The sequence below is a fragment of the Scyliorhinus torazame genome, chromosome 11 (assembly GCF_047496885.1).
Source record: "Scyliorhinus torazame isolate Kashiwa2021f chromosome 11, sScyTor2.1, whole genome shotgun sequence".
In the NCBI taxonomy this organism is placed as follows: domain Eukaryota; kingdom Metazoa; phylum Chordata; class Chondrichthyes; order Carcharhiniformes; family Scyliorhinidae; genus Scyliorhinus; species Scyliorhinus torazame.
Window position 1 is genome coordinate 74,271,696 of NC_092717.1, and position 25,631 is coordinate 74,297,326.

At 46.9% G+C, this 25,631-nt stretch overlaps 1 protein-coding gene across 1 annotated transcript in view; it reads right to left on the reverse strand.

Annotated features, from left to right (window-relative positions):
* Positions 1 to 10,522: 10,522 nt before the first annotated feature.
* The window catches only part of LOC140385346 (proton-coupled zinc antiporter SLC30A8-like), an 87,955-nt gene continuing 72,846 nt past the window's right edge, over positions 10,523 to 25,631 (reverse strand). Inside the window, exons 6-7 of the mRNA XM_072467413.1 lie at positions 18,676 to 18,810; positions 10,523 to 10,796 (exon numbers count right to left, since the gene is read on the reverse strand). Of these exons, the coding sequence (XP_072323514.1) occupies positions 10,651 to 10,796; positions 18,676 to 18,810 (281 nt within the window). The 3' untranslated portion in view covers positions 10,523 to 10,650. The remainder of the gene's footprint in view (positions 10,797 to 18,675; positions 18,811 to 25,631) is intronic.

The window sequence follows — 25,631 nt, forward strand, 5'->3', positions numbered from 1 at the left end:
AAATAATAAAACCTTTATTGAACAAGAAGAAATTAACAATAATACTGTACAACTTAACCCCAACTATACCTTTACAGATATACATAGATTTGTAAGGTGAACAGAAGTTTCAAACTCTTGTACTCCATCGTTATCGGTAAGTACACAGTCCATGTAAACCAATAGGTGAAATGGGTCAGATAGCCCTCACTCTGAAGCCAAGTGACAGATACCAAACAAAACAACCTCTGTGCATTTCCCATCAAATCCACACACCCCCGCCCCAGACGTCTATTACACTGTGAGATAACTGGTCTCACTGGAACTCTGACACTGACCTGATGGTCTCCAAACTCTACTCTAGAAAAACACAGTTTGGAACCTCTTCCCATACAATGCTTACTCTCGGATCCCTTCACCAAGTCTCCACATCCAGGATTTCAACCTCTCCTTTCAGTATTCCTCTGGCTTGGGCTGTAACAGGCATTCAAGCTTCCACACAATTTCTCAGATATTCAACTATGCCAACAGAACACAACTGCTTCACAGGCTGTATTAAAGTTTCACCAACCTTAGGATCATTTCGGATGTTTGGTTTCTTGCTTGCCGACATCTCCATCTGCACCTTTCAACCCTGTCTTGAACTGAGAGCCTCTCTCTTCCCCTATTTTTAACTTAAGTGGCAGTACCTTGTTTGTATTTTTGATTTTTCTCCCTTTGACTTCACTCTTCCTGGGACTCCACTTTTCATTCTCTGGTTACTGGAACTTTCTGTTCTTTAGCTTCTGGGGCTTGCTTTCTGCATCGCTGTATTATCCTGCCTGTACTGGCAGCTTCTACGGAAAGCTTCTTGCTTCTCGATTAACTGAACTCAAATACTTCTGCTTTTCAATGTGATCCTCTGGATGTCATGCAACAGCTTAGCTTTTTTTTAAAAGGTTGTTATTGCTTTTACAATGCAGGAAAAGTTTAAAGTGAAACTAAAAACCATGGACTTGCCAGTACCCTTTTTTAACATGAAGTTAAACTCAAGTTTTAACTCTTTCTTAGCACACAAATAGAGAAATATAAATAAAGCTTGTGTCGTATTTATAAAACACTCAATATAAATATAAATTACTTGAACTATCTCTATTTCCTAACACATGAGGGTCAAGTTTTATCCACAAAGGATGTGGCTGGTGACGCCCATATGGTGGCCTCAGACACTTGCTGAAGGGAAGTACAAAGAGGTTCATGCCACAACCCTGACTTTGGTGGAAACTATCCTAGGGATCCTGAAAATACGGTTCCAATGCCTGGACAGATCTGGCAACACACTGCAGTACATTCCCCAGAGGGTGTCACACAACATCATGGTATGCTGCCCTGCACAACCTGGCACTGCACAATGAAAATGAAAAATGAAATGAAATGAAAATGAAAATGAAAATCGCTTATTGTCACAAGTAGGCTTCAAATGAAGTTACTGTGAAAAGCCTCTAGTTGCCACATTCCGGCGCCTGTTCGGGGAGGCTGTTACGGGAATTGAACCGTGCTGCTGGCCTGCCTTGGTCTGCTTTCAAAGCCAGCCATATAGCCCTGTGCTAAACAGCCCCTCCCCCAGTGGGGAGGAGCTGGCAGATGAAAAGATGGAGGAGCTGCGCATCTCCTCCGGTGAGGAGGGCATCAAAGGCGATGGTGCTGATGAGCTCCTGGGATCTGACAAAGAGGCCATTGCACTAGCCAGACAAGGCAAGCCCTCATTGCCAACAGTTTCCAGGATGAGGACGCCGCACTTTACATCTTTCTGGAATAATTCCAGCCGGAAAAATCCGTAAATCATTAAGTCAGTATTTTTGGAAAATTAATGCCTCAACAGAGATTGACAATTACAGCTATTGAAGTTCAGCTCAGTCAATTTGAGCTTTTGATTGCCAGATGTGGTATCATTAGACTCTTGTCCTGCATATCCACATAACAGTGCAATGAAGGGAAACATTAACAGAAAAGGAACAAAGGAATCATTCAACATTTTGGAAATTACTTTTTCTCTCTATTAGAATGTTAATTTAAACTTGCAATTATTGGAATCAAAGAAATAAACCTAATACAATGGAATATTTCATAACATTTGCTTGAGTTCACTTATGTAAAACTTAATCTAGAATTAAAAAGATGACCTACTTTATCACTTTGTTTTGGAGGATTCCTAATTACATAACTGATGTAACTTATGAAACGTATGATTAATTTTTCATGATCTGCGATCATTAGTGAACAGAAGAAATAAACAATATTCAGTTAAAGCTTTTATCTTGCTGAGTAAGAATGATAAGTTTTCTGGGGAACTATATGTAAGTCAGAATAACAATGGTTTTCTTGTCTGATACTTTCACCACAGTCTTTGAAGATTTAGAGTCCATGGTTTTCACAGCTCTAGGGTCCCAGGTTCGATTTCCGGCTTGGGTCACTGTCTGTGCGGAGTCTGCACGTTCTCCTTGTGGCTGCGTGGGTTTCTTCCGGGTGCTCCAGTTTCCTCCCACAAGTCCCGAAAGACGTGCTTGTTAGGTAATTTGGACATTCTGAATTATCCCTCAGTGTACCCGATCAGGTGCCAGAGTGTGACGACTAGGGGATTTTCACAGTAATGGTAATGCAGTGTTAATGTCAGCCTACTTGTGACAATAATAAAGATTATTATAGTTGGAGTTTCTAGTGGGGGTGGAGGGGGGTATGCCTGATTCTAGTAGAAGGGGTCTCCGGAGGTCCCCCGTCTGGCTGGTTACATTAGAGGGTTAAATGGTCTGGTTTAAAGGTCCAGGGTGTTTGACCATTTGAAGAGTTTCTGCGCAAAGGTAGTCTTCTTGCAGGAGATGCATTTGAGGGTTTAGGATCAAACGAGGCTAAGGGATGGATGAGTCAGGTGTTCCACTCAAATTTTGATTCAAGGTGGAGAGGGATGGCGTTCTTGATTAACAGAAGGATGGATTTTACAGCAGCTAGTATTTTGATGGGCCTGGGGGGGGGGGTTGCGCCGGCGGTTTTAGTGAATATATATGCACCAAATTGGGACACCATGGCGATTGTAATATCAGACCATGCTCCACATTATACAGATGTGCGATTGGTGATGGGCCGAGCCTGGTTGCCACTCTCCCCCTCCGCCCCACCCCCGCGAGGTTAGCTACATCACTCCTTGCAGATAAGGGGTTTTGTGAAAGGGTAGCCTTGGCCATCGGGAACTACATAGATTTTAATCAAAATGGGTAGGTTTGGCCTTCCACTTTCTGGGAAGTGTTGAAGGCGGTGGTCAGAGGGAAGGTAACCTTGTAAAAGGCCCACCGGCATAAGATTGGTAGGGTGGAAATGCAGAGGTTGATTGACTCAATTTTGGAGGTGGATCGGCAGTACTCCACGGCCCCTATGGGAGAGTTGTTAGAGGAGAGAAATACACTGCAAATGGAATTTGAGCTTGAATTGCCGGGGAAGGCGGTGAGCCATTTCACCGCTCGCGAGCGACATTTTATGAGCACGGGATAAGATCGGCAGTTGGCTGCACGGGAGGTAGACAGGTTAAGGACGAGGGGAGAAGATATTAATGGTGGTTTTGAGACTTTCTATTGGGGTTTGTCAAACCTGAGCCACCGGAGGGTGGCTCTTGGATGGAGTAGTTTTTGGATGTGTTGGATTTCCTGTTGGCGGAGAGGGTGAAGAGGCAGGGGTTGGAGGCTCCGTTGGGGTTGGAGGAGGTTATGGATTGTATCAGCTCCATGCAATTGGGGAAGGCATCGGGAGGACGGTTTTCCTGTGGAATTCTACAAACAGTTCATGGCCTTGTTGGTACCACATGTATTGGGGATGTTCAATGTCAAGGGAGGTGCTGCCAGCCACCTTGATGCAGGCGTCGATCTCCCTGATCTTGAAAACAGACAAGGGTCTCATGGAGTGTGGGTCTTATAGGCCTATTTAACTCTTGAATACTGATGCTAAGATATTAGCTAAGGTTCTGGCGAAGTATCTGGAGGGGTGATCTCTGAGGACCAAACAGGGTTTGTCAAGGGCCAACAGTTGCTGACCAAAATCAAGAGAGTTTTGGACATAGCCCTTTCACTCTCCGTGGGGCAGGTATCTGAGGTAATCATCTCCATTGATGCAGGGAAGACGTTTGATTGGGTGGAGTGGAGGTACCTCTTCGAGGTCTTGGGACGATTGGGTTTGGACCAACATTTATCTCCCGGGATAAGACTGTTGTATGCCACTACGGCTAGTTCTGGAGAACTAGATGTGGTGAGATCAGGGTATTTCTGGTTATATAGGGACACGAGGAAGGGATGCCCGCTGTCCTCGTTGTTGTTCGCGCTAATGATTCAGCTGTTGGCCATCACGCTTAGATCATCAGGGGAGTGGAGAGGTATTGATATGGGGGTGCGAGTAGATAGGGTGTCCCTTTATGCGGTTCTGGGTCTCATTTTTTGAGACCATGTTGGAGATTTTGGAGGTTAGGCTGGAGCCATGTCAATTGGTGGTGGGCTTTGCGGTGTCGCACCTGTCGGAGCTTCTTAAGGGGAGGAAAGCTGATGTCTTGGCTTTCACTTCTCCGATAGCGCAGAGACGAGTCCAGCTGGGAGGTCTACCGCTATGTCTAGGTGTGTCGCCAGCATGCACATCTGAGGTGGAGGCAGCCAGTTGCTTACCACATCCCATAGCCTTCGATGCACCTGGTGGGCGTCCTCGGGGGGGCTCCGGGGCCAGGGGTACTGCCGCACCTGTCGGCGGCACATGCACAGCCGTGCGGCCCTGTCCCGTGTGCTGACCTAGAGATGCAGCCTCATCAGAGAGGTGGAACTCAGGGAACTGCTGGCCACCATCCCACTCCATGGGACTCCAGTTTGGCACCCAGTGCCCCCTCCTCCTGCTCGGTGACCATAGGGCCTCGGGGTTCACCTTGGGACAGAGGGGCAGCAGTTGTAGACCCGGCTGCCCCTGCATCATCTGCCAGCCCTGGAAGCAGTCCAATGTCTGCACCATCGTGTTGATGCCCTCGGCTTTGCTCTTCAGTGACTGGGCCATGCTCTGCAATGCTCAGGAATTCCCACCTACAACTGGGACAAGCTCCGCAAAGCCTCGGCTATTCCCATCTGAGAGCGGGACATGTCCCGCAGAACCTCATTGAGGTCGGCCTGGTAATGGGTCACGTCCCCGAGCGAGTCGGACATTCTGCCGAGGCCCTCAGCCATGGCTTGGACACCTTCTCTCATGCTGCGGTGTTGTACACCAGGCTTTCCACTGCGGTCACCACCCTAGCAGTGTTGGCCTCGGTGCCACACATTGCCGGCGACATCACCTGCACCCGTAGCCTCTGGGACTCCTCCAATCGGCTACGAATCTGCTGGAGTGTTGCTGACATCTCCCTTTGAATGTCAGGCCACACCCTAACATCTACATCAGCTCTAGGTAATCCTGTACCAGAGGCTCAGCATCAGGCTGGGACCCAGCTGGGACCTGGGATCCAGCAGACCTCTGACTGCTGTCTCGCCTGGGGGTTCCTGCCTCCACCTGATGTGCGTCTGCAACTGTGTGGTGCTCACTAGATTGTGCCCTAGAAGCCTGACAAACGTTTCCCACCGAGATATGTGTCTCTGCGCTGGTGGAAGGTGGGGATGACAGCTGTCACGCGTCGATCATGGCATCCTCGGAGCTCTCCTGGGAGGCAGGGGAGGGGAGCCACCAGGGATGGACTGCTGCCGTTGGTTGGAACTGCTGGAGCATGGACATGTTTACCACATGTCCATTGTGGACATGTGAAAAATGTTCAACATGTGGGAGGGATGGGTCAGTCAGTAAGGCAATAACAAATCAACGCGTGACAGGTCCTCCGGGTGGGGCTCAGTGGATCCCCACCTCTGCGGCATCCACCACCCTCTGCATTTTCTTTTCATGTAGTAAATGATCTGTTTGAGCTGCACTCAGAAAAATACTTTTCACTGTACCTCATGACAATAAACAAATCCAATTCAATCCATTGGTGATTGCTCCGTCCTCGGCCACCCCATCACCTCCAGGGCCCACTCTTCGAAGGTGGTGAGAATTCATATGTCCGGCACACCTCCACCAGTCTGGGCCCTCTCCCGGCGATTGTGCGAGAGCGTCACAGAGGGCATCATTAGTCACACATGTGGCTCAGTGGTGGGAGTGGCGTGTGAAGTAAGGGTGGGGTCAAGGGAGAGTTGGGAGCCACATGGAGGGTTGGGGGGATGGATGCTATTGTGGGGGTGGAAAGGTTTTGGGGTGGGATGGGCATTGGTGCAGCCCACTGTAGGTTGCTGATCTTCTTACGACACTGGAGGCCAATCCCCCTGGTCACATTCCCCAAGCTCATGGCTGCCTCCACCTCATCCCAGGCAGCACCGACTACCCTGTGGCTCACCTTCCGGAACCCTGGGAGGAATAGGACATCCCTCCTGGCCTCCACCGTATCGTGGAGCCTCACCTGGTCTACATCCCCGAATCTTAGGGCTAGTCTTCTTGGGGCCATGGCTGCGAGCGGAGTGGAGCTGGCTGTGCAAGTGCTGTTTAAGTAATGCTCTCGTCAGCGGGGGACTGGCGAACATGGTACCAGCGAATCGTCAGGTGAGCCTTCGTTTGCAGTGAGATGTCTGTGGGGCCTCGTTAAGTGGACCAATTAATGTTGAATAGCATTGCCGGCCTCGCTGGGCTGAGGGCTGGGAAGGTCGCAGCAGTTCCCGCTCGCTACCACACTTTGAAATCGTTCCAGAGAATCGCGCACGTAAAATTGAAGATCAGGCTAATTTGCATATTCTTCTTTACTAAATATGTCCAACACCGGGCTGCACCAATAAAGATTCTATTTAAATTAAATGTTTCATTTCAGGACTTTTATTCAGAACCACCTCCAAACTTAAATAATGACAGCCCTACAATTTTTTGCTGCTTACTTTAGTTTTAGAGTTCTGACATAAACAGAAATAAAACGAATGTGGCTAATGTAATCAATTAGTATATATTACAAATCAGAGATAAAATAATGTCGAATTTAAAGTCAAATGTTTCAATTATCGCACGTGACATACAGTTTACGTTTTCAGAAAATTACTCCAGTGTTGAAGATTTGTTCCGACATTTTTCATGAGGAAAAAATAAGTTTTATCCTATCATAGATTATCATAGAATTTACAGTGCTGAAGGAGGTCATTCGGCCCATCGAGTCTGCACCGGCTCTTGGAAAGAGCACCCTACCCAAGGTCAACACCTCCACCCTATCCCCATAACCCAGTGACCCCACCCAACATTAAGGGCAATTGTGGTTACTAAGGGTAATTTATCATGGCCAATCCACCTAACCCGCACATCTTTGGACTGTGGGAGGAAACCGGAGCACCCGGAGGAAACCCATGCACACACCGTGAGGATGTGCAGACTCCGCACAGACAGCGACCCAAGCTGGAATCGAACCTGGGACCCTGGAGCTGTGAAGCAATTGTGCTATCCACAATGCTACCGTGCTGCCCTTATTTCTGCTTATTTGCATTGTTTCTCTAAAAATGTTTTTTTTCTTAACCCTGTCAATGCTTCTCCATGACTGGACCAAAGATCAGGGAAAAGTGGCAGGTCTTCAAAGGATTACGTCTTACACACAGGGTGAATGGCCAGTTTTGCCTTCAGTCAAACATATTCTGGGAGCAGCAGAATAAAATGTGCACTAGACACAACTGGGTTAAAATTCTGTGTTCACCTCACATACTTTCACTTCAGCACAAGTGCAGCAGAACCTTTGGAAATTAGACCAGGACCCTGATACACTGAGTTGCGGCATTGCCTTTGTGTTTTATAGATTAGTTGCAGCAAACATGTACCCTAAATAATGTCATTATCATGAGGGGGCCGGGGGGGGGGGGGGGGGGGGGGGGGGGGTGAAAAAGCAATGATTCTCTGTGCGGTGGGATGCTGTGATCTTGGTTCTTAAGGGAACCCTGTGTTTTCTTGGCAATATATGTTTGATGAAAGCAATTTCCCCAACCCCCTCCGCACCTCTCCCAAAGTGTCTTTCAACTGCTCTGGTTGTACTATCCTACTTTCTAGTTGGAGGAGGTGCCCAGAAGTATCCTGTCTTATAGATCATGGACCTCTCCCCCAGATCCTGTAAACGTAGTAGCATCTCATGCCAATGTACATTGCACAGTAGATTTTCATTGTATTAACAATCTGCTTTTGCATTGCTCACAGTAAGTCAGAGGACAGTCTGCTTTATTCTATGTAACATATAATATATTCTAAGACCAATTTATTAAGCGCTTAGTTAACTAAATTTTAATTTTTATTCCAAAGTATCATGGGATCAGCAGTTGTATTTTCAGTTCAAATAACGCGATGATGTCAATACTTTTGTGGACATTATGAACAAGTGACCTTGATTATCAAATCCATTCATTAATTCACTTAGAATTGTGACAGTAAAGCTACTAATATTCATATATTTTTATCTTTCCATGTACAATTTAGCCTAATTTTTCTGTGCATACGCACTATGCTCTTTTAAAGAAAAAAGCTCCCAATTTTTCAACCCAGTAACAGGGAACTTTAGGACTGATATCAGGAAATTCTTCAACATTGAGAAATCAATTTCCAGAATAGGGGCAGCAAGAGTACTAGGAGCATTTAGGAAACAACTGCAGTGGTGGGAGAGAGGAAAGGGCAGAATGTTAAGATCTATCTGAATTAAGATAGGCTGAACAGCCTTCCTCATCCATAATATTTTGTGAATCCTGCTCCTTTACTCCCATCAAAGGAATGTTTATTTTATGCAGGAATTCAATGCAATAATTGTATTTGTGGTAAGAATGATGGAAAATCTAATGGGGCTCATCATTCCTTCATTAAATGCTGCTTTACATGCAGCTGGCAACTAAAGGGACAGATACCCTGCAAAAACATACCTGTATTAATATGATCCTATTGCAGAGCTCATCCTTGGCTGTCTTAAAACTGCTGAGAAAGGTGCAGATTGTTGAGATCATTATCTTGTGTGTAAATCTCTTTCTCAGTCTCTCTCATCAGCTACTGGTAGTTTTATTTTAAAGAACACAAGTACACACACACACACAAAGGAGGTGGGGAATATTCCACTGTATTTCACATGGGAAAGTTAAAATAATTTGTATAAAATAACCCAAACACTAACAGATCAAAATATCAGAGGTATGTGGATAAAAATGAAAGCACAGTACTAGATTACACATGCATGGTAAATAAGGCTGAGGGCTCATATTCACAATTGGATCTAACTATGGTAGACAAAAATGTACCAAAGTGCAGAAATAAAGTTGCAGACAAGGAGAAGTAATGATTCCTCGGCCCTCATAAGTAGACCTTAGGAAGCAAACTGCCTTATTGGAATGCAAATACAAAGCGGGGAATTATTTGGTTAGAGGTCCATGGTCCACTCACTATAGCTTTATGCCATTTCTTTGGTGTTTCTGTCAGTCTCCTGCTGGAGATGACCTTTAAAACCTGAGTGCTTCCAGGCCAATGATCGAGACGCAGTTAATTCATTTCTTTTCAATATTTGTTCAGTTGTAAATGTTAATTATATGGTCATATATTCAGCTTGGCCAGAAATAAAAATAAAAAGCACTTAGAAAACAAAAACACAGTGATGGACTGGTTGAAAGTGCAGCCTTTCATGAGTCCTTTCATTAGCCTATGAGCCATTTTTTCATATACAATTTTCAGCAAAACAGAATGGATAAGTTGTTATGGTAAAATGACAGTTCATGGGCGGGATTCTTCACTCCCGCGCCGAAGTGCCCACGCTGTCGTGAATGCCGTCGAGGCTCACGACGGCGCGAAACGGCCCCTATCCCGACCGATTCAGGGGCCGATAATGGGCTAGGAGCGGGGCCGTGTCATTTACACGCGCCAGGCCTTGTGCCGCGTAAAGGCGCGCCGCATACATGATGTGGCCGGCGCCGCATAACTGGCGTCACCCGCGCATGCGCAGTTGGCCGGCGCCAACCCGCGCATGCGTGGCTGCCGTCCTCTCCGAGTCCGCCCCGCAAGAAGATGGCAGACGGATCTTGCGGGGCTGCGGAAGAAAGGAGTCCTCCATCAGAGAGGACGGCCTGACGATTGGTGGGCACTGATCGCGGGCCACACCCCATTTGAGGTACCCCCCCCCCCCGGTGCAGGATCCCCCCTCCCCCCCCCCCCCCCCGCAGGCCGCCCCCCCAGCGTTCCCGCGCTGTTCCCAACGGCAGCGGCCAGGTATGGACGGCGCCGGGGGGAACCCGCCGTTTTGGGCTGGCCGCTCGGCCCATCTGGACCTGAGAATAGCAGGGGTGCCGAGAATCGCCATTTTGGGTGTCTCGGGCGATTCTCCGGCCTGCGGCGCGCGGAACTTGACGGGGCCGTTCCCGCCGCTTGGGAGAGCGTTGGACCGGCGTCACGGGAAAATTTGGCGGCCTAGGCGATTCTCCCAACCGGCGCGGGAGTGGAGAATCACGCCCAATGTTTCTGCCAACAAACAGATTCAATGTGTAACACATTATTTGCAAGGGTTTTAATGAGACATTTTCTTGGATTTTGTTGTGGTTTATAAAATGATAGTGGATTTGGCTTTATTGGTTTTGCCAAACATGCTAACAAAAATGGGCGCAGTCTCTTAATGCAGCTTTAATCTTTGGGTTCCTGGCAAAATAGGCATGTTGGTTCTTGGTCCGAATACTGCTCCACTTGAATTGTAATAGAATGAACAGTGAAAGTGTCAAAAATTATCTGTGTAATTTTCTTCAGTACTTGTTGAGGATTCACATCATCAGCTGTGGATCACAGGAAAAGTAATTATTGTTAAGCAAGTACTATTAATTCATTAAACATATGCAGATAGGTGGTTCTTAGCATTCTAGCTGATAAATAAACTGGATGAATCAGTGTCTTGATCACACTCTTAGACTGACAGCTCCAATGTCCCATTTCCAATAATTCACTGTGAATTCAGACTTATTTTTCATACTGTTTAGGAAAATTAAAATACCCTGTGTGCCTCTCCGAGGATACCGTTGGGCATCTGTCAACTTGCTCCACTGCCACAACTGCAATGTCTACAGTCCTCAGATTTCATGGCTCTGGATCATGAAGGTGACAGATGTCTGCTTTCAGTGAACAGTTGAATTTAGTCACTTTGACATCACAGCCAGATTGCAGAGGCACAAAGCCAGGGACTTGTACAGATTAGTTGGATTCCCCAGAGTTCAAGCAGCCACTACAGCATACACGTGGAAAGTAGAAACCAAGCAGCCACTGAGGTAAGTCAATAGAAAAGGGTGCCTTTCTCAGTACATCCAGTGTGTCTGTGATACAGACTTTACTGGCTGCTGCAGGGAGCACCCGAGAGCACATTCTAAGGGATACCTTCATCAACTGATCAACTGTAGTAGCAGCAACTCAGCCATTCCTTCTTCTGCACACCCTATAAGATGACACCAAAAGGGGCAACTTTGGCCCACCACGCCAGGGCCACGATTGTACAAACCACAAGTAAACCTCGGCCAGGTAGGGGAAGAGAGGACAGGCCCGCTAAATAGATGCAAATGGGTCATTACAACATTTGCATTTATTCACATATTCGTTCACACTGCCAGTGAGGGCTCAAAACATTGCATTCAGGTCGGCACCAATCTCTATTTTGCCCTGACGCCAGATTCTCCGCCCCATGGGCACCCTGTGACAGTGAATCCAGTCCTTGGTGTTAGTCAGGAAATTAATGCGTGCCTTTATCCAGAATACAGTTCAAAGGTTAGTTAGTGTTGTGAAGAACGAAGATCTCACTCTGTATAATTTTACAAAACATATGTAGAAATGTTCATTGCTTTTTTAAAAAATTTTAAACCGAACAATGTATTTTAAAATAGGTGAACCTATATCAGTCTTTGACCCTCAAACAAAAGAAGCTACCTAACAGTTTTGGGAAAACCTGCATCTCGTTATCTCTGACCAGCCACTAATGGCCACCTGTGGACTGTAAAGCCCAACTTCAAAAAGAGCTTCACAAAGGCGACCTGCATTTCAGAACCCAGGCTGGCCAGAAGGAGATGGTTTGTCTGTTAAGACAGAGGCCTTGTACACACCTGAAGGTAGCAGACCAGGTACACACCTGAAGGTGGCAGACCAGGTACACACCTGAAGGTGGCAGACCAGGTACACACCTGAAGGTGGCAGACCAGGTAAGACTGAGGAAACGGTGGGTAGGTCAGGTGTTCCACTCGGGGCTAGATGCCAAAAATCGAGGGGTGGCGATTCGAGGCGTCGAGCATTGTGGCAGATAATGGTGGTAGGTACATAATAGTAAGTGGTAAGTTGCAGGGAGAGAGGGTGGTACTGGTCAATGTGTATGCTCCGAACTGGTACGATGCGGGTTTTATGCGGCGTATGTTGGGTCGGATTCCAGACTTGGAAGTGGGGGGGGGGCCTGAGAATGGGGGGAGACTTTAACACGGTGTTGGATCCTGCACTGGATCGCTCCAGGTCTAGGACGGGTAGGAAGCCGGCGGCGGCTAGAGTGTTGAGGGGATTCATGGACCAAATGGGAGGGGTGGACCCTTGGAGATTTGCAAGGCCGGGGGAATTTTCATTCTTCTCACATGTCCATAAGGCTTATTCTCGAATCGACTTTTTCATTTTGAGTAGGGCGCTGATAGCGAGAGTAGAGGATACCGAGTATTCGGCAATAGCCATTTCGGACCACGCCCCGCATTGGGTGGACTTGGAGATGGGGGAGGAGAGGGACCAGCGCCCGCTGTGGCGCTTGGAGGTGGGGCTGTTGGCGGACGAGGAGGTGAGCGAGCAGGTCCGAGGAAGTATAGAGAGGTACTTGGAGACCAACGACAACGGGGAGGTCCGAGTGGGGATGGTATGGGAGGCACTGAAGGCGGTGGTGAGGGGAGAGCTGATCTCCATCAGGGACCACAAGGAGCGGAGGGAGCGGGGGGGAGAGGGAGAGGCTGGTGGGGAAGATGGTGAGGGTAGACAGGATTGTTGAGGAAGAGGCGCAGCCTGCAGGCCAAATTCGACCTGGTGACCACCAGGAAGGCGGAGGTGCAGTGGAGGAAGGCCCAGGGGGGCGGTCTACGAGTATGGGGAAAAGGCAAGCTGGATGCTGGCGCATCAGCTTCGGAAGCGGGACGCAGCTAGGGAGATCGGGGGAGTTAAGAACAGGGGAGGGAGCGTGGTGCAGAGTGGGGTTGGCATCAATGGGGTATTCAGGGACTTCTACGAGGAATTGTACCGATCTGAGCCCCCACGGGAGGAGGGAGGGATGGGCCGTTTCCTGGACCAATTGAGGTTTCCAAAGATGGAAGAGGGACTGGTGGCGGGACTGGGGGCCCCGATTGGGCTGGAGGAGCTGATCAAAGGGATAGGAAGCATGCAGGCGGGGAAGGCACCGGGGCCAGACGGTTTCCCGGTCGAGTTCTATAAAAAATATATGGACCTGTTGGGCCTGCTGTTAATTAGGACCTTCAATGAGGCAAGGGAGGGGGGGGGGGGGGGGGGGGGGGGGGGGGGCTTGACCCCCGACGATGTCCCGGGCACTGATCTCCTTGATCCTGAAGCGGGACAAGGATCCCCTGCAATGTGGGTCTTACAGACCGATTTCCTTGCTAAATGTAGATGCCAAGGTGCTGGCGAAGGTCTTAGCCACGAGGATTGAGGATTGTGTTGCGCAGATCATCCATGAAGACCAGACGGGGTTTGTGAAGGGGAGACAGTTGAACGCGAATGTGCGGAGGCTTTTGAACGTTATCATGATGCCGGCGAGGGAGGGGGAGGCGGAGATAGTGGTGGCGATGGACGCTGAGAAAGCCTTCGATAGGGTAGAGTGGGGGTACCTGTGGGAGGTGAAGAGGTTCAGGCTTGGGGAGGGGTTTGTCAGGTGGGTTAGGCTGTTGTATGAGGTCCCGATGGCGAGTGTGGCCACAAATAGGAGGAGGTCCGAGTACTTTCAGTTGCACCGAGGGACGAGACAGAGGTGTCCCCTGTCCCCCCTGCTCTTCGCACTGGCGATTGAACCCCTGGCTATGGCACTGAGAGAGTCAAGGAACTGGAGGGGGTTGGTGCGGGGTGGGGAGGAGCATAGGGTGTCGCTTTATGCGGACGACCTACTGCTGTATGTGGCGGACCCGGTGGGAGGAATGCCAGAGGTAATGAGGATTCTTAGGGAATTCGGGGACTTTTCGGGGTACAAGCTCAATATGGGGAAGAGCGAGCTGTTCGTAGTTCAGCTAGGGGACCAGGAGAGGGGGATTGGCGAGCTCCCACTAAAAAGGGTGGAGAGGAGCTTCAGATATTTGGGGGTCCAGGTGGCCAGGAGCTGGGGGGCCCTGCATAGGCTTAACTTTACAAGGCTGGTGGAGCAAATGGAGGAGGAGTTCAAGAGGTGGGACGCGTTGCCGCTGTCCCTGGCGGGTAGGGTGCAGTCAATCAAAATGACAGTGCTCCCAAGGTTTTTGTTCCTGTTCCAGTGCCTCCCAGTGTTTATCCCGAAGGCTTTTTTCAGGCGGGTTAACAGGAGTATAATGGGGTTTGTGTGGGCGCGAGGGACTCCGAGGGTGAGAAGGGTGTTCCTGGAGCGGAGTAGAGATAGGGGGGGGCTGGCACTGCCCAACCTCTGTGGGTACTACTGGGCCGCCAATGCGACAATGGTGCGCAAGTGGGTGATGGAGGGGGAGGGGGCTGCATGGAAGAGGAATATTGTGGAGTGGAGACGGCATAGGGGTAAGACGGGAGCCTCGATGTGGTCCCCGATAAGAAATAACCATAGGTTTGCTCCGGGGAGAATGGATGGGGGATTTGGAACATGGCAAAGAGTAGGAGTAACACAATTGAGAGATCTGTTTGTAGATGGGACGTTTGCAAGTCTGGGAGCGCTGGCCGAAAAATATGGGTTGCCCCAAGGGAATGCATTCCGGTATTCCTGTGTCCTATGCACAGGACACAGACGTCGTCCTGTGTGGGTACGAGTCTGGGGGCGCTGGCAACGGTGCCGCTGGCAATGGTGCCGCTGCCGCTCCCTCCAAGGAGGTATACCACGAGCCCGGTGGTGGTGCCCCTCAAAATTTGGGGGCAGTGGAGGCTGCATAGGGGGGAAGTTAGGGCCTCGGCGTGGACCCCATTACGGGGGAACCACCGGTTCGCCCCAGGAAGAACAGGTGGAGGGTTTTCGGGGTGGCACAGGGCAGGGATACGAACGTTGGGGGACCTGTTTGTGGACGGGTAGTTCGCGAGCTTGGGTGAGCTGGAGGAGAAGTATGGGCTCCCCCCGGGGAACACCTTCAGGTACTTACAGGTAAGGGCGTTTTCCAGATGGCAGGTGGTGGAATTCCCACGGCTACTGCCACACACAGTACAGGACAGGGTGCTCTCGGGGGGGTGGGTGGGAGTGGGGAAGATCTCGGAAACTTACCAGGTGATGCAGGAGGAGGAGGAGGCTTCGGTGGTGGAGTTGAAAGGTAAGTGGGAGGAGGAGTTGGGAGAGATCGAAGAGGGGACGTGGGCAGATGCCCTAGGGAGGGTGAACTCTTCCTCTTCGAGCGCGAGGCTCAGCCTCATACAGTTTAAGGTGCTGCACAGGGCACACATGACCGCGACAAGGATGAGCAGGTTCTTTGGGGGTGAGGACAGGTGTGTTAGGTGCTCAGGGAGCCCAGCAAATCACACCCATATGTTCTGGGCATGCCCAGCGCTGGAGGCATTTTGGAAGGGCGTAGCGAGGACGGTGTCGAGGGTGGTAGGATCTAGGGTCAAACCGGGCTGGGGGCTCGCAATATTTGGGGTGGCAGAGGAGCCGGGAGTGCAGGAGGCGAAAGAGGTTGGAATTCTGGCCTTTGCGTCCCTGGTAGCCCGGCGAAGGATTCTCCTTCAGTGGAAAGATACGAGGCCCCCAAGCGTGGAATCTTGGATCAGCGATATGGCAGGTTTCATTAAATTGGAGAGGGTGAAATTCGCCTTAAGAGGGTCGGTACAAGGGTTCTTTAGGCGGTGGCAACCGTTCTTAGACTTCCTGGCAGAATGATAGACATTAGTCAATGGCAGCAGCAGCTCGGGGGGGGGGGGGGGTTACTTTATTTTTGTTTATGTTATTTACACTGGAAGGGTCTGAGGGGGTGGATACACCTGTTGTCTTAAGTCGGGGTGTTAATGTTAATTTATTATTTAGGCACGGGGGGGTTTGGGGGGTTGCTTTTTTAGATTGTGTTTTGTACTTAACCCTGTTGGGTTCTTTTTTCTTTCTCATTTTGTTATTGATATAGACAGAGGCCTTGTAACCTTTATTTCAATTTCTAGTGGCTGGGAAATTTAACAGTCTTTGGAGTTGAGATGATGGATACACATGGATAAAAGCAAATTACTGCAAATGCTGGAGTCTGAATCAAAACAGAAAATGCTGGAGAATCTCAGCAGGTCTGACAGCATTTGTGAAGAGAAAACGGAGCTAAGGTTTTGAGTCTGGATAACTTCATCAAAGCGCCTGCTGATCCTATTTGTGCAGGTTTCGGTGCGCCCAGGAAGTGTGAAAACACTTCATCAAAGCCATCTAACTAGCAGCCTCAAAGACAAAGAGCTCTGCCCAAGTAGAATACCTGGTCCTTATCTACAGTGCTTCTGCTGGAAATTCTGTACCATCGTCAATAAGACTCATTCATCTCTGCATGCCTATCTTATTGTGTGAAGTCAAGACTGTCAAAAAAGTTAATTATCCAGCATTGGTTATCCAGATGGTTAGCAGTTTCAATTTCCTAGGGGTGCACATCTCCAAAAATCTGTCCTGGTCCACCCACGTCGACGCTACCACCAAGAAAGCACAACAGCGCCTATATTTCCTCAAGAAACTAAGGAAATTCGGCATGTCCACATTGACTCTTACCAACCTTTACAGATGCACCATAGAAAGCATCCTATCGGGCTGCATCACAGCCTGGTGTGGCAACTGCTCGGCCCAGGACCGCAAGAAACTTCAGAGAGTCGTGAACACCGTCCAGTCCATCACACAAACCTGCCTCCCATCCATTGACTCCATCTACACCTCCCGCTGCCTGGGGAAAGCGGGCAGTATAATCAAAGATCGCTCCCACCCGGCTTACTCACTCTTTCAACTTCTTCCATCGGGCAGGAGATACAGAAGTCTGAGAACACGCACGAACAGACTCAAAAACAGCTTCTTCCCCACTGTCACCAGACTCCTAAATGACCCTCTAATGGACTGACTTCATTAACACTACACCCTGCATGCTTCATCCGATGCCAGTGCTTATGTAGTTACATTGTATATGTTGTGTTGCCCTATTATGTATTTTCTTTTATTCCCTTTTCTTCTCATGTACTTAATGATCTGTTGAGCTGCTCGCAGAAAAATACTTTTCACTGTACCTCGGTACACGTGACAATAAACAAATCCAATCCAACTCACCAATCTCCACGATGGAGTACTTCATTGGACTTTGATTCATGAAACTCACATGAAACAATGGACGGGATTTACTGAGTAATCCGCCATGGGAGGTGGTCTGCCATTGGTCTGTGGCGGGATCTTCTTGTCCTGCCGTTGTCAACAGGGTTCCCCATTGAATGCATCCCTTGCCAACAGGAAACCCGTGATGGGGATATACAGACGGCAGGACTGGAAGATCACGTCGACGTGAATGGCCAGAAATTTCCAGCCAATATTTATTTTCTCTGTGGTCTCTGTACTGTAGAACATTCTTTTTTCTATTCTTCCCGTTACTCTGAATATGGAGGCAACGTTGCAACCCTCTTTTCGTGTTTTGACTGTGTGCAATAAATAACCCTATTTAGTTAATCCCATCTCAAGTTTGCTTTAGAACCATTAATAAAAATTTGGATCACATAAAAGCAAAGGGATTGAGAAATTTGTCACCACTTATAAAAGGGACAAAAAATCAAAACACCTTTCTGTTATGGATGGGTAGCGAGAGGAGAAATTAGTGCTCTTAAAATTAATCCCCCTCCTATCCATATTAGTGTTGTGATTTGCTTTAAGAGGGTGAAGTATGTGGTGTTCAGGGGGATTGAGAGAGTGTGACACGCTACACTTGTCTGCTCGCTGCACTGTTGATCAGTTCTTGGCTTCAGAGAGTCAATGTCAATGTCTACTCCTTGTAAGTTTAATAAATCAAAAAGGCTGGAGCCTGGTGCTTATTTTGTGCAGCTCTTGGAAGTGGGTTTGGTAGTGTTCATCAGGGAAGAGAACTGTGCTTTTTCTGTCTGCTGCCCGGCATGGTGGTCATTTGACACAGCTAGAAACTGAATGGGTATGACTGTGTCAATCTGGACAGATGCTGTGATTGAAGGATGATATCAAATGATTTGCTGGAAATAGCCACTTCTCAGCCTTGCTGTTGCACTTCCGCAGAGTGCCTTGTTACTTATGCCCTTGTGCAATGGACGCTTCCTGGCAAAGAACTTACACTGATTCTACACTTAGGATACATCACAGTGACAGCAAAAATATTTACGCTAACTTACCCAGGATAGCTATGTGTAACTTTGAATGGCGCAACTTTGTGGCACAAAAAGCTATAACTGGCATTGAGGAAATTCAGAGCCCATATCTGTTACTATTACATAAAAAGTCAGGTGTATGACTGAATAAAGAACTGCATTTGAAAATGTTTCTTTACCGACCTGTGACAACATGAGCTGAAAGAATGACCTGGTTCATGGTGAGAGCCCAGAGATAAAGGTTGTGCACTGTTTCCACTCCATTAACAGCCAGAATCTTTTCCTTCACATCACTGTAATTCAGTCCAATTGGCACACCTTAATGAGAACCGAAATAGAGAAATGAAACTAAATACTATTCATATTTTATGTTTTTTACATTACACATATATACACATTTAGATATATAATCTAGACATTTTCATGGTGTTTCTAAGAGATTGAACATCTACCTGCCGATTGAACATCGCGCAGCACGGTAGCATTGTGGATAGCACAATTGCTTCACAGCTCCAGGGTCCCAGGTTCGATTCCCGGCTTGGCTCACTGTCTGTGCGGAGTCTGCACATTCTCCCCGTGTGTGCGTGGGTTTCCTCCGGGTGCTCCGGTTTCCTCCCACAGTCCAAAGATGTGCGGGTTAGGTGGATTGGCCCTGATAAATTGCCCTTAGTGTCCAAAATTGCCCTTAGTGTTGGGTGGGGTTACTGGGTTATGGAGATTAGGTGGGGTTATTGGGTTATGGGGATAGGGTGGAGATGTGGACCTTGGGTAGGATGCTCTTTCCAAGAGCCGGTGCAGACTCGATGGGCCGAATGGCCTCCTTCTCCACTGTAAATTTTATGTAATCTATGTACCTGCCCCGGACAACAAAAGAGCTTAACACTATGCATTTTCTCTCACCCATTTTCTGCCTGTTGTATCGTGTCTCATCACAAGACAAAATCCTTGAACTGTGCACATAACTTCAAATAGTTTTGGATGTGATTTGATTATGAAAAAAGTACTGGAAGTTACGAAGCATCAGTATTTTACTGTTTTCTCATCTGACTCTCTCAAATTCATTGACTCTCTATTATTGTAGTGTCTATGCTTTCACTAATCACAGATCTTCTCTTTTGTTCTTTCTTCCCTAACATTTTTCCTGGCTCTGTACTTGCTTAAATCTGTTACATTACTACTTTCTTCCAGTTTTGATGAACGTGGGCCAGTAAGGAACAATCAGAGTAACAAAGGTAATAAGGAATGAATTGTCATTGTTGATTCAAAGATGATGCCTACTCAGGGTTGTAAGTTTCAATCATGGGTCTCCAAAATGCCTGGACATGATGCAACATGTATTCATAGACAGGGCCCTGTCCTCTGCAAGCAGAAGGAACATGCCCAGGCCTTGCGCCGGTTTTGAATTAAACAAAAATCATGGGCGTTAATGTTTCTCAGGGATATTCACTATGGCAACGTCTTGCCAACCAATGAGCATCTTTTTCACATGCAGTAAAAATTATTGCTCTATTTAAAATGACTATTCTTGCATCTGTCTGGACGACTGCAAGATGAAAAGCTCCACAATCATGATTCTTTTTTCAGCAATACTCAAGAGTAATACAGTGATCATGGGAATTTTAATCTTCATACAGACTGGAAAAACAAAAATTTGCAGTAATAGCTGGAGGGGGAATTCACGTAATCTATACATGATAGATTTCTAGATCAGTATGTTGAAGAACTAATGGAGGAATAGGCTATTTTGGATCACGTATTGTGAAATAAGAAAGGGTTAATTATAGCATTATTGTAAAGGGGTCTCCAGGGAAGAGTCACCATAACATGGTGGAATTTTATATTGAGTTTGAGTGTGATTTAGTTAAGTACGGAACTTTGGTCTGAAATCTAAACAGACCAAATTATATGAATTTAATGGGAAATTTTGCTAAGTTCGGGAAATTACATTTGGGGATATTGCGGACAAGGACTGGCTAGCATTTCAACAATTAATAAATAATTTACAACAAATATACATCACAGGCAGTCCTCAGCTTTATGATGTTTGTGTTCCGTCAAATGGGACTTATAATATTTATAAATTGACACTAGGCAGGGTTCTCCATTTGGGAGATCCAGAAAGGATTTGCATGTGATTTGTGTACTGTCACAGGGCAACTTGGTATCCCTTGCCATGAAAGTTCATGCACAGTGAGGCATACGAGGGATTCCAGAGGGAATCCCACTATCGGGCCACCATTATGAGCGAGCGTCCTGATAGCGAAGTCCCGCGGTAGGCCCGCTCCCCCCGGCACACCCGTTGAAACAACACTGTTTACATAAGAACATAAGAACTAGGAACAGGAGTAGGCCATCTGCCCCCTCGAGCCAGCTCCGCCATTTAATGAGATCATGGCTGATCTTTGTGGACTCAGCTCCACTCTCCGGCCCGTAAACCATATCCCCGAATCCCTTTATTCTTTAGAAAGGCATCTATCTTTTTCTTTAAAACGTTTAAAGAAGGAGCCTCAACTGCTTCACTGGGCAAGGAATTCCAGAGATTCACAACCCTTTGGGTGAAGACGTTCCTCCTACACTCCGTCCTAAATCTACCTCCCCTTATTTTAAGGCTATGCCCCCTAGTTCTGCTTTCCCCGACCAGTGGAAACAACCTGCCCGCATTTATCCTATCTATTCCCTTCATAATTTTATATGTCTCAATAAGATCCCCCCGCATCCTTCTAAACTCCAATGAGTACAGTCCCAGTCTACTCAGCCTCTCGTCATAATCTAATCCCCTCAACTCTGGGATCAACCTAGTGAATCTCCTCTGCACTCCCTCCAGTGCCAATATGTCCTTTCTCAGGTAAGGAGACCAAAACTGAACACAATACTCCAGATGCGGCCTCACCAACACCCTATACAATTGCAGCAACACCTCACTAGTCTTGAACTCCATCCCTCTAGCAATGAAAGACAAAACTCGATTAGTCTTCTTAATCACCTGTTGCACCTGCACACCAACGTTTTGCGACTCGTGCACCAGCACAGCAGCATGTTTTAACATCTTACCGTTTAAATAATAATCCATTCTGCTGTTATTCCTCCCAAAATGGATAGCCTCACACTTAGCAACATTGAATTCCAACTGCCAGACCCTAGCCCATTCACCTAACCTATCCAAATCCTTATGCAGACGTCCGGTATCCTCTGCACGTTTTGCTTTACCACTCATCTTAGTGTCGTCTGCAAACTTTGACACATTGCACTTGGTCCCCAACTCCAAATCGTCTATGTAAATTGTGAACAACTGCAGGCCCAACACTGATCCTTGAGGGACCCCACTAGTTACAAGTTGCCAACCAGAGAAACACCCATTTATCCCCACTCTCTGCTTTCTGTTAGTTAACCAATCCTCTACCCATGCTACCACTTTACCCTCAATGCCATGCATCTTTAGTTTATGCAGCAACCTTTTGTGTGGCACCTTGTCAAAAGCTTTCTGGAAATCCAGATATACCACATCCATTGGCTCCCCGTTATCTACTGCACTGGTAACGTCCTCAAGAAATTCTACCAAATTAGTCAAACACGACCTACCCTTTGTGAACCCATGCTGCGTCTGCCCAATGGGACAATTTCCCTCCAGGTGCCCCGCTATTTCCTCCTTAATGATAGATTCCAGCACTTTCCCTACAACCGAAGTTAAGCTTACCGGCCTATAATTACCTGCTTTCTGCCGACCTCCTTTTTTAAACAGTGGTGTCACGTTTGCTACTTTCCAATCCTCTGGGACCACCGCAGAGTCTAGTGAATTTTGGTAAATTATCACTAGTGCATTTGCAATTTCCCTAGCCATCTCTTTTAGCACTTTGGGATGCATTCCATCAGGGCCAGGAGACTTATCTACCTTTAGCCCCATTAGCTTGCCCATCACTACTTCCATAGTGATAACAATCATCTCAAGGTCCTCACCTGTCATAGCCTCATTTCCATCAGTCACTGGCATGTTATTCAAAAAGCCTGTTCAGTTCCTCAGCCATTTCCTCATCTCCCATTTTAAAATCTCCCTTCTCATCCTCTAAAGGACCAATATTTACCTTAGCCACTCTTTTTTGTTTTACATATTTGTAGAAACTTTTACTATCTATTTTTATATTCTGAGCAAGTTTACTCTCATAATCTACCTTACTCTTCTTTATAGCTTTTTTTTGGTAGTTTTCTGTTGCCCCCTAAAGATTTCCCACAAATACTTTGTATCTATCTTCACTATACAAGACACAAAGATATTCTGGAAGTAATGGGTAACCAAGGATTATAGCAATAACAAGAAATTTAAAGAAATTAATATAAGTGAAGAATTAGTACTGGATGCCCTAGACCTGATGACCTGCATCTTAGGCTTTTAAAAGGGCAGAGATAGCGAATCGTCAGTTCTAATTTTCCAGAATTTCTCAGAATAGTTCCCAAGCTTGGAAGGTAGCAAGCATAACCTCACTATTTAAGAATGGAAGAAAAAAAGAAAATAGGTCAGTTTGCCTAATATACGAATTAGGAGGAGTAGGCCATTCGTGAACTCGAGCATGCTCCACCATTTAATAAGATTATAGCTCATCTGATTGTGGTCTCAACTCCACGTTCCTTCCTATGCCCTATCACTCGCTTGTCTATCAAGAATCTATCAATCTGCTGGAACTATTATCAGGGACGTGGTATAAGGGTACTTCAGAATCACAGAATTGTTACAATGCAAAAGGAGAATTGTTACAATGCTATATGACCCATCATGTCTGCACCAGCTCTCCGAATGAGCAACTCCCTTCGTGCCATACCTCCGCCTTCTCCCCGCAATCCTGCACATTCTTCCTTTCCAGAAAACCGTCTAATTGCCTTTTGAATGCTTCCATTGAACTTGCCTCCACCTATTTCTCAAGAAGTACATTACACTCACTGCATGAAAAAGCTTGTCCTCATATCACTTTTGTTTCTTTTATTAATTACTTTAAATCTGTGCCCTCTCATTGTCCATCCTTTCATGGATGTGAACAGTTTCGCCCTATCCACTCTAACCAAATCTTCATAATTTTGAATACCTCTATATAAATTCCTCTCAGTCTTCTTTTCTCTAAGGAAAACAATCTCAATCTATTTGATAGCTGAAGTTCCTCATCCATCAATATTTTCTGCACCTCTCGTATGCCTTTACATCCTTCCTAAAGTGTGGCACCCAGAACTGAATGTCACAGTCTCGCTGAGGTCGAACTAGTGACTTCCACAGAAGAATCGATAAAATCCCTACAATGCAGAAGGAGGCCATTCAGTCCATCGAGTCTGCGCCGACCCTCCGAAAGAGCAGTCTACTTAGGCCCACTGCCCCCCCTATCCCGTAATTTTGTGTATTGAACCTGACCAATATACCTAACCTGCACATTTTTAGACACTAAGGGACAATTTAGCATGGCCAATCCACCTAACCTGCACATCTTTGGACTGTGGGAGGAAACTGGAGCACGTGGAAGAAACCCACGCAGACAAGGGGAGAACGTGCAAACTCCACACAGTTAAATGCCGGAATTGAACCTCGGTCCGTGGATCTGTGAGGCAGCAGTGTTACCCATTGTGCCACCATTTCAATATAGTTCCATACACCTTAGAAAACCGCAACATGATTAAGATGAGTCAGCATGGATTTACCATTTGGAAATTGCGTTTAACAAATATGTCAGAGTTTTTGAGGATGTAACTAGTAGGGGCAACACGGTAGCACAGTGGGTAGCACTGTTGCTTCTCAGCTCCAGGGTCCCAGGTTCGATTCCCGGCTTGGGTCACTGTGCGGAGTCTGCGCGTTCTCCGCGGGTATGCGTGGGTTTCCTCCGGGTGCTCCGGTTTCCTCCCACAAGTCCTGAAAGACGTGCCGTTAGGTGAATTGGACATTCTGAATTCTCCGTGTACCCGAACAGGTGCCAGAATGTGGCGACGAGGGGCTTTTCACAGTAACGTCATTGCAATGTTAATGTAAGCCTACTTGTGACAATAAAGATTATTAAACTAAATGGATGTGAGGGAAACAAGTGGTTGTAGTCTATTAGGATTTTCAAAAAGCCTTCAAAAAAAAAAAAAAAAAGGTGCCAAAAAAGTGGCTATTACAAAAAATTAGGACTCATGGGAATGGGAAGCTGTAACTAGCAGAGCATTGCAAGGATCAGTACTTGGACCGTGGCTATTTAAAAGCTGTATTCATGATTTAGATGATGAGACTGATGTGACAACCGGAAGACTTTAGGATTATTGGATTCTACGTATTGGGCAATCTAAGGGTAAAAAGCCTGCGGTTAAAGTGTGGTTGACTGCAGTGGTCATTTTTTAAAAAAAATCTGTTTTGCAGGCCCTGGGTGGTTTTAGCAGCCAGAAGATGAAACTGACAAAGGAATATGTTTTTTCAGTCTGGACTAATAGACTGTGGTTTGACCTCGAATGTCCCTGGGGCATTAATGTACTTTACAGCCCGTAGAGATAATTTGTTTTTCAACTTGGGGAGATGAGGTAATTGTTGGGTGGAGCCAAGGAATGCAGAGAAACATTCTGAAAAGCTTTAGAGATACATTTTGAAAAGCTTTAGAAAGGCAGTTTTGTGTAGAAACTTTGGAGAGAGGAGTTGAATTTTGATCTGGCTGACGCTGAGTCCACAATTTTCCCACAGTAAGATAGATTGAGAAACGTATACTGTTGTTTAATGGGAAATTGAGTAGTAGTGGTTAAGGGGTAATTGTAAGCTGTTCTTTTCGGGTATGAACAAAGAACAAAACAGCACAGCAACAGGCCCTTCGGCCCTCCAAGCCTGCGCCGATCACGAGTCCCATCTAGACCAACCGTCTGTATCCTTCTATACCCCATCAGTTCATGTGCCTATCCAGATACGTCTTAAACGTCGCTAACGTATCTGCCTCAACCACCTCACTTGGCAGTGCATTCCAGGCCACCACCACCCTCTGTGTAAAAAAACTTTCCTGGCATATCTCCATTGAACCTGTTTAATATTGTATCCATAATAAAGTTTTGTTTTAAAAATGCACTGGCCCTATTATCTCATGCAATCACTCCTGGCGCGAATCATTCTTTATGCACAGTCTTAGAAATAAACTAAAATATTGGAGCTTCGG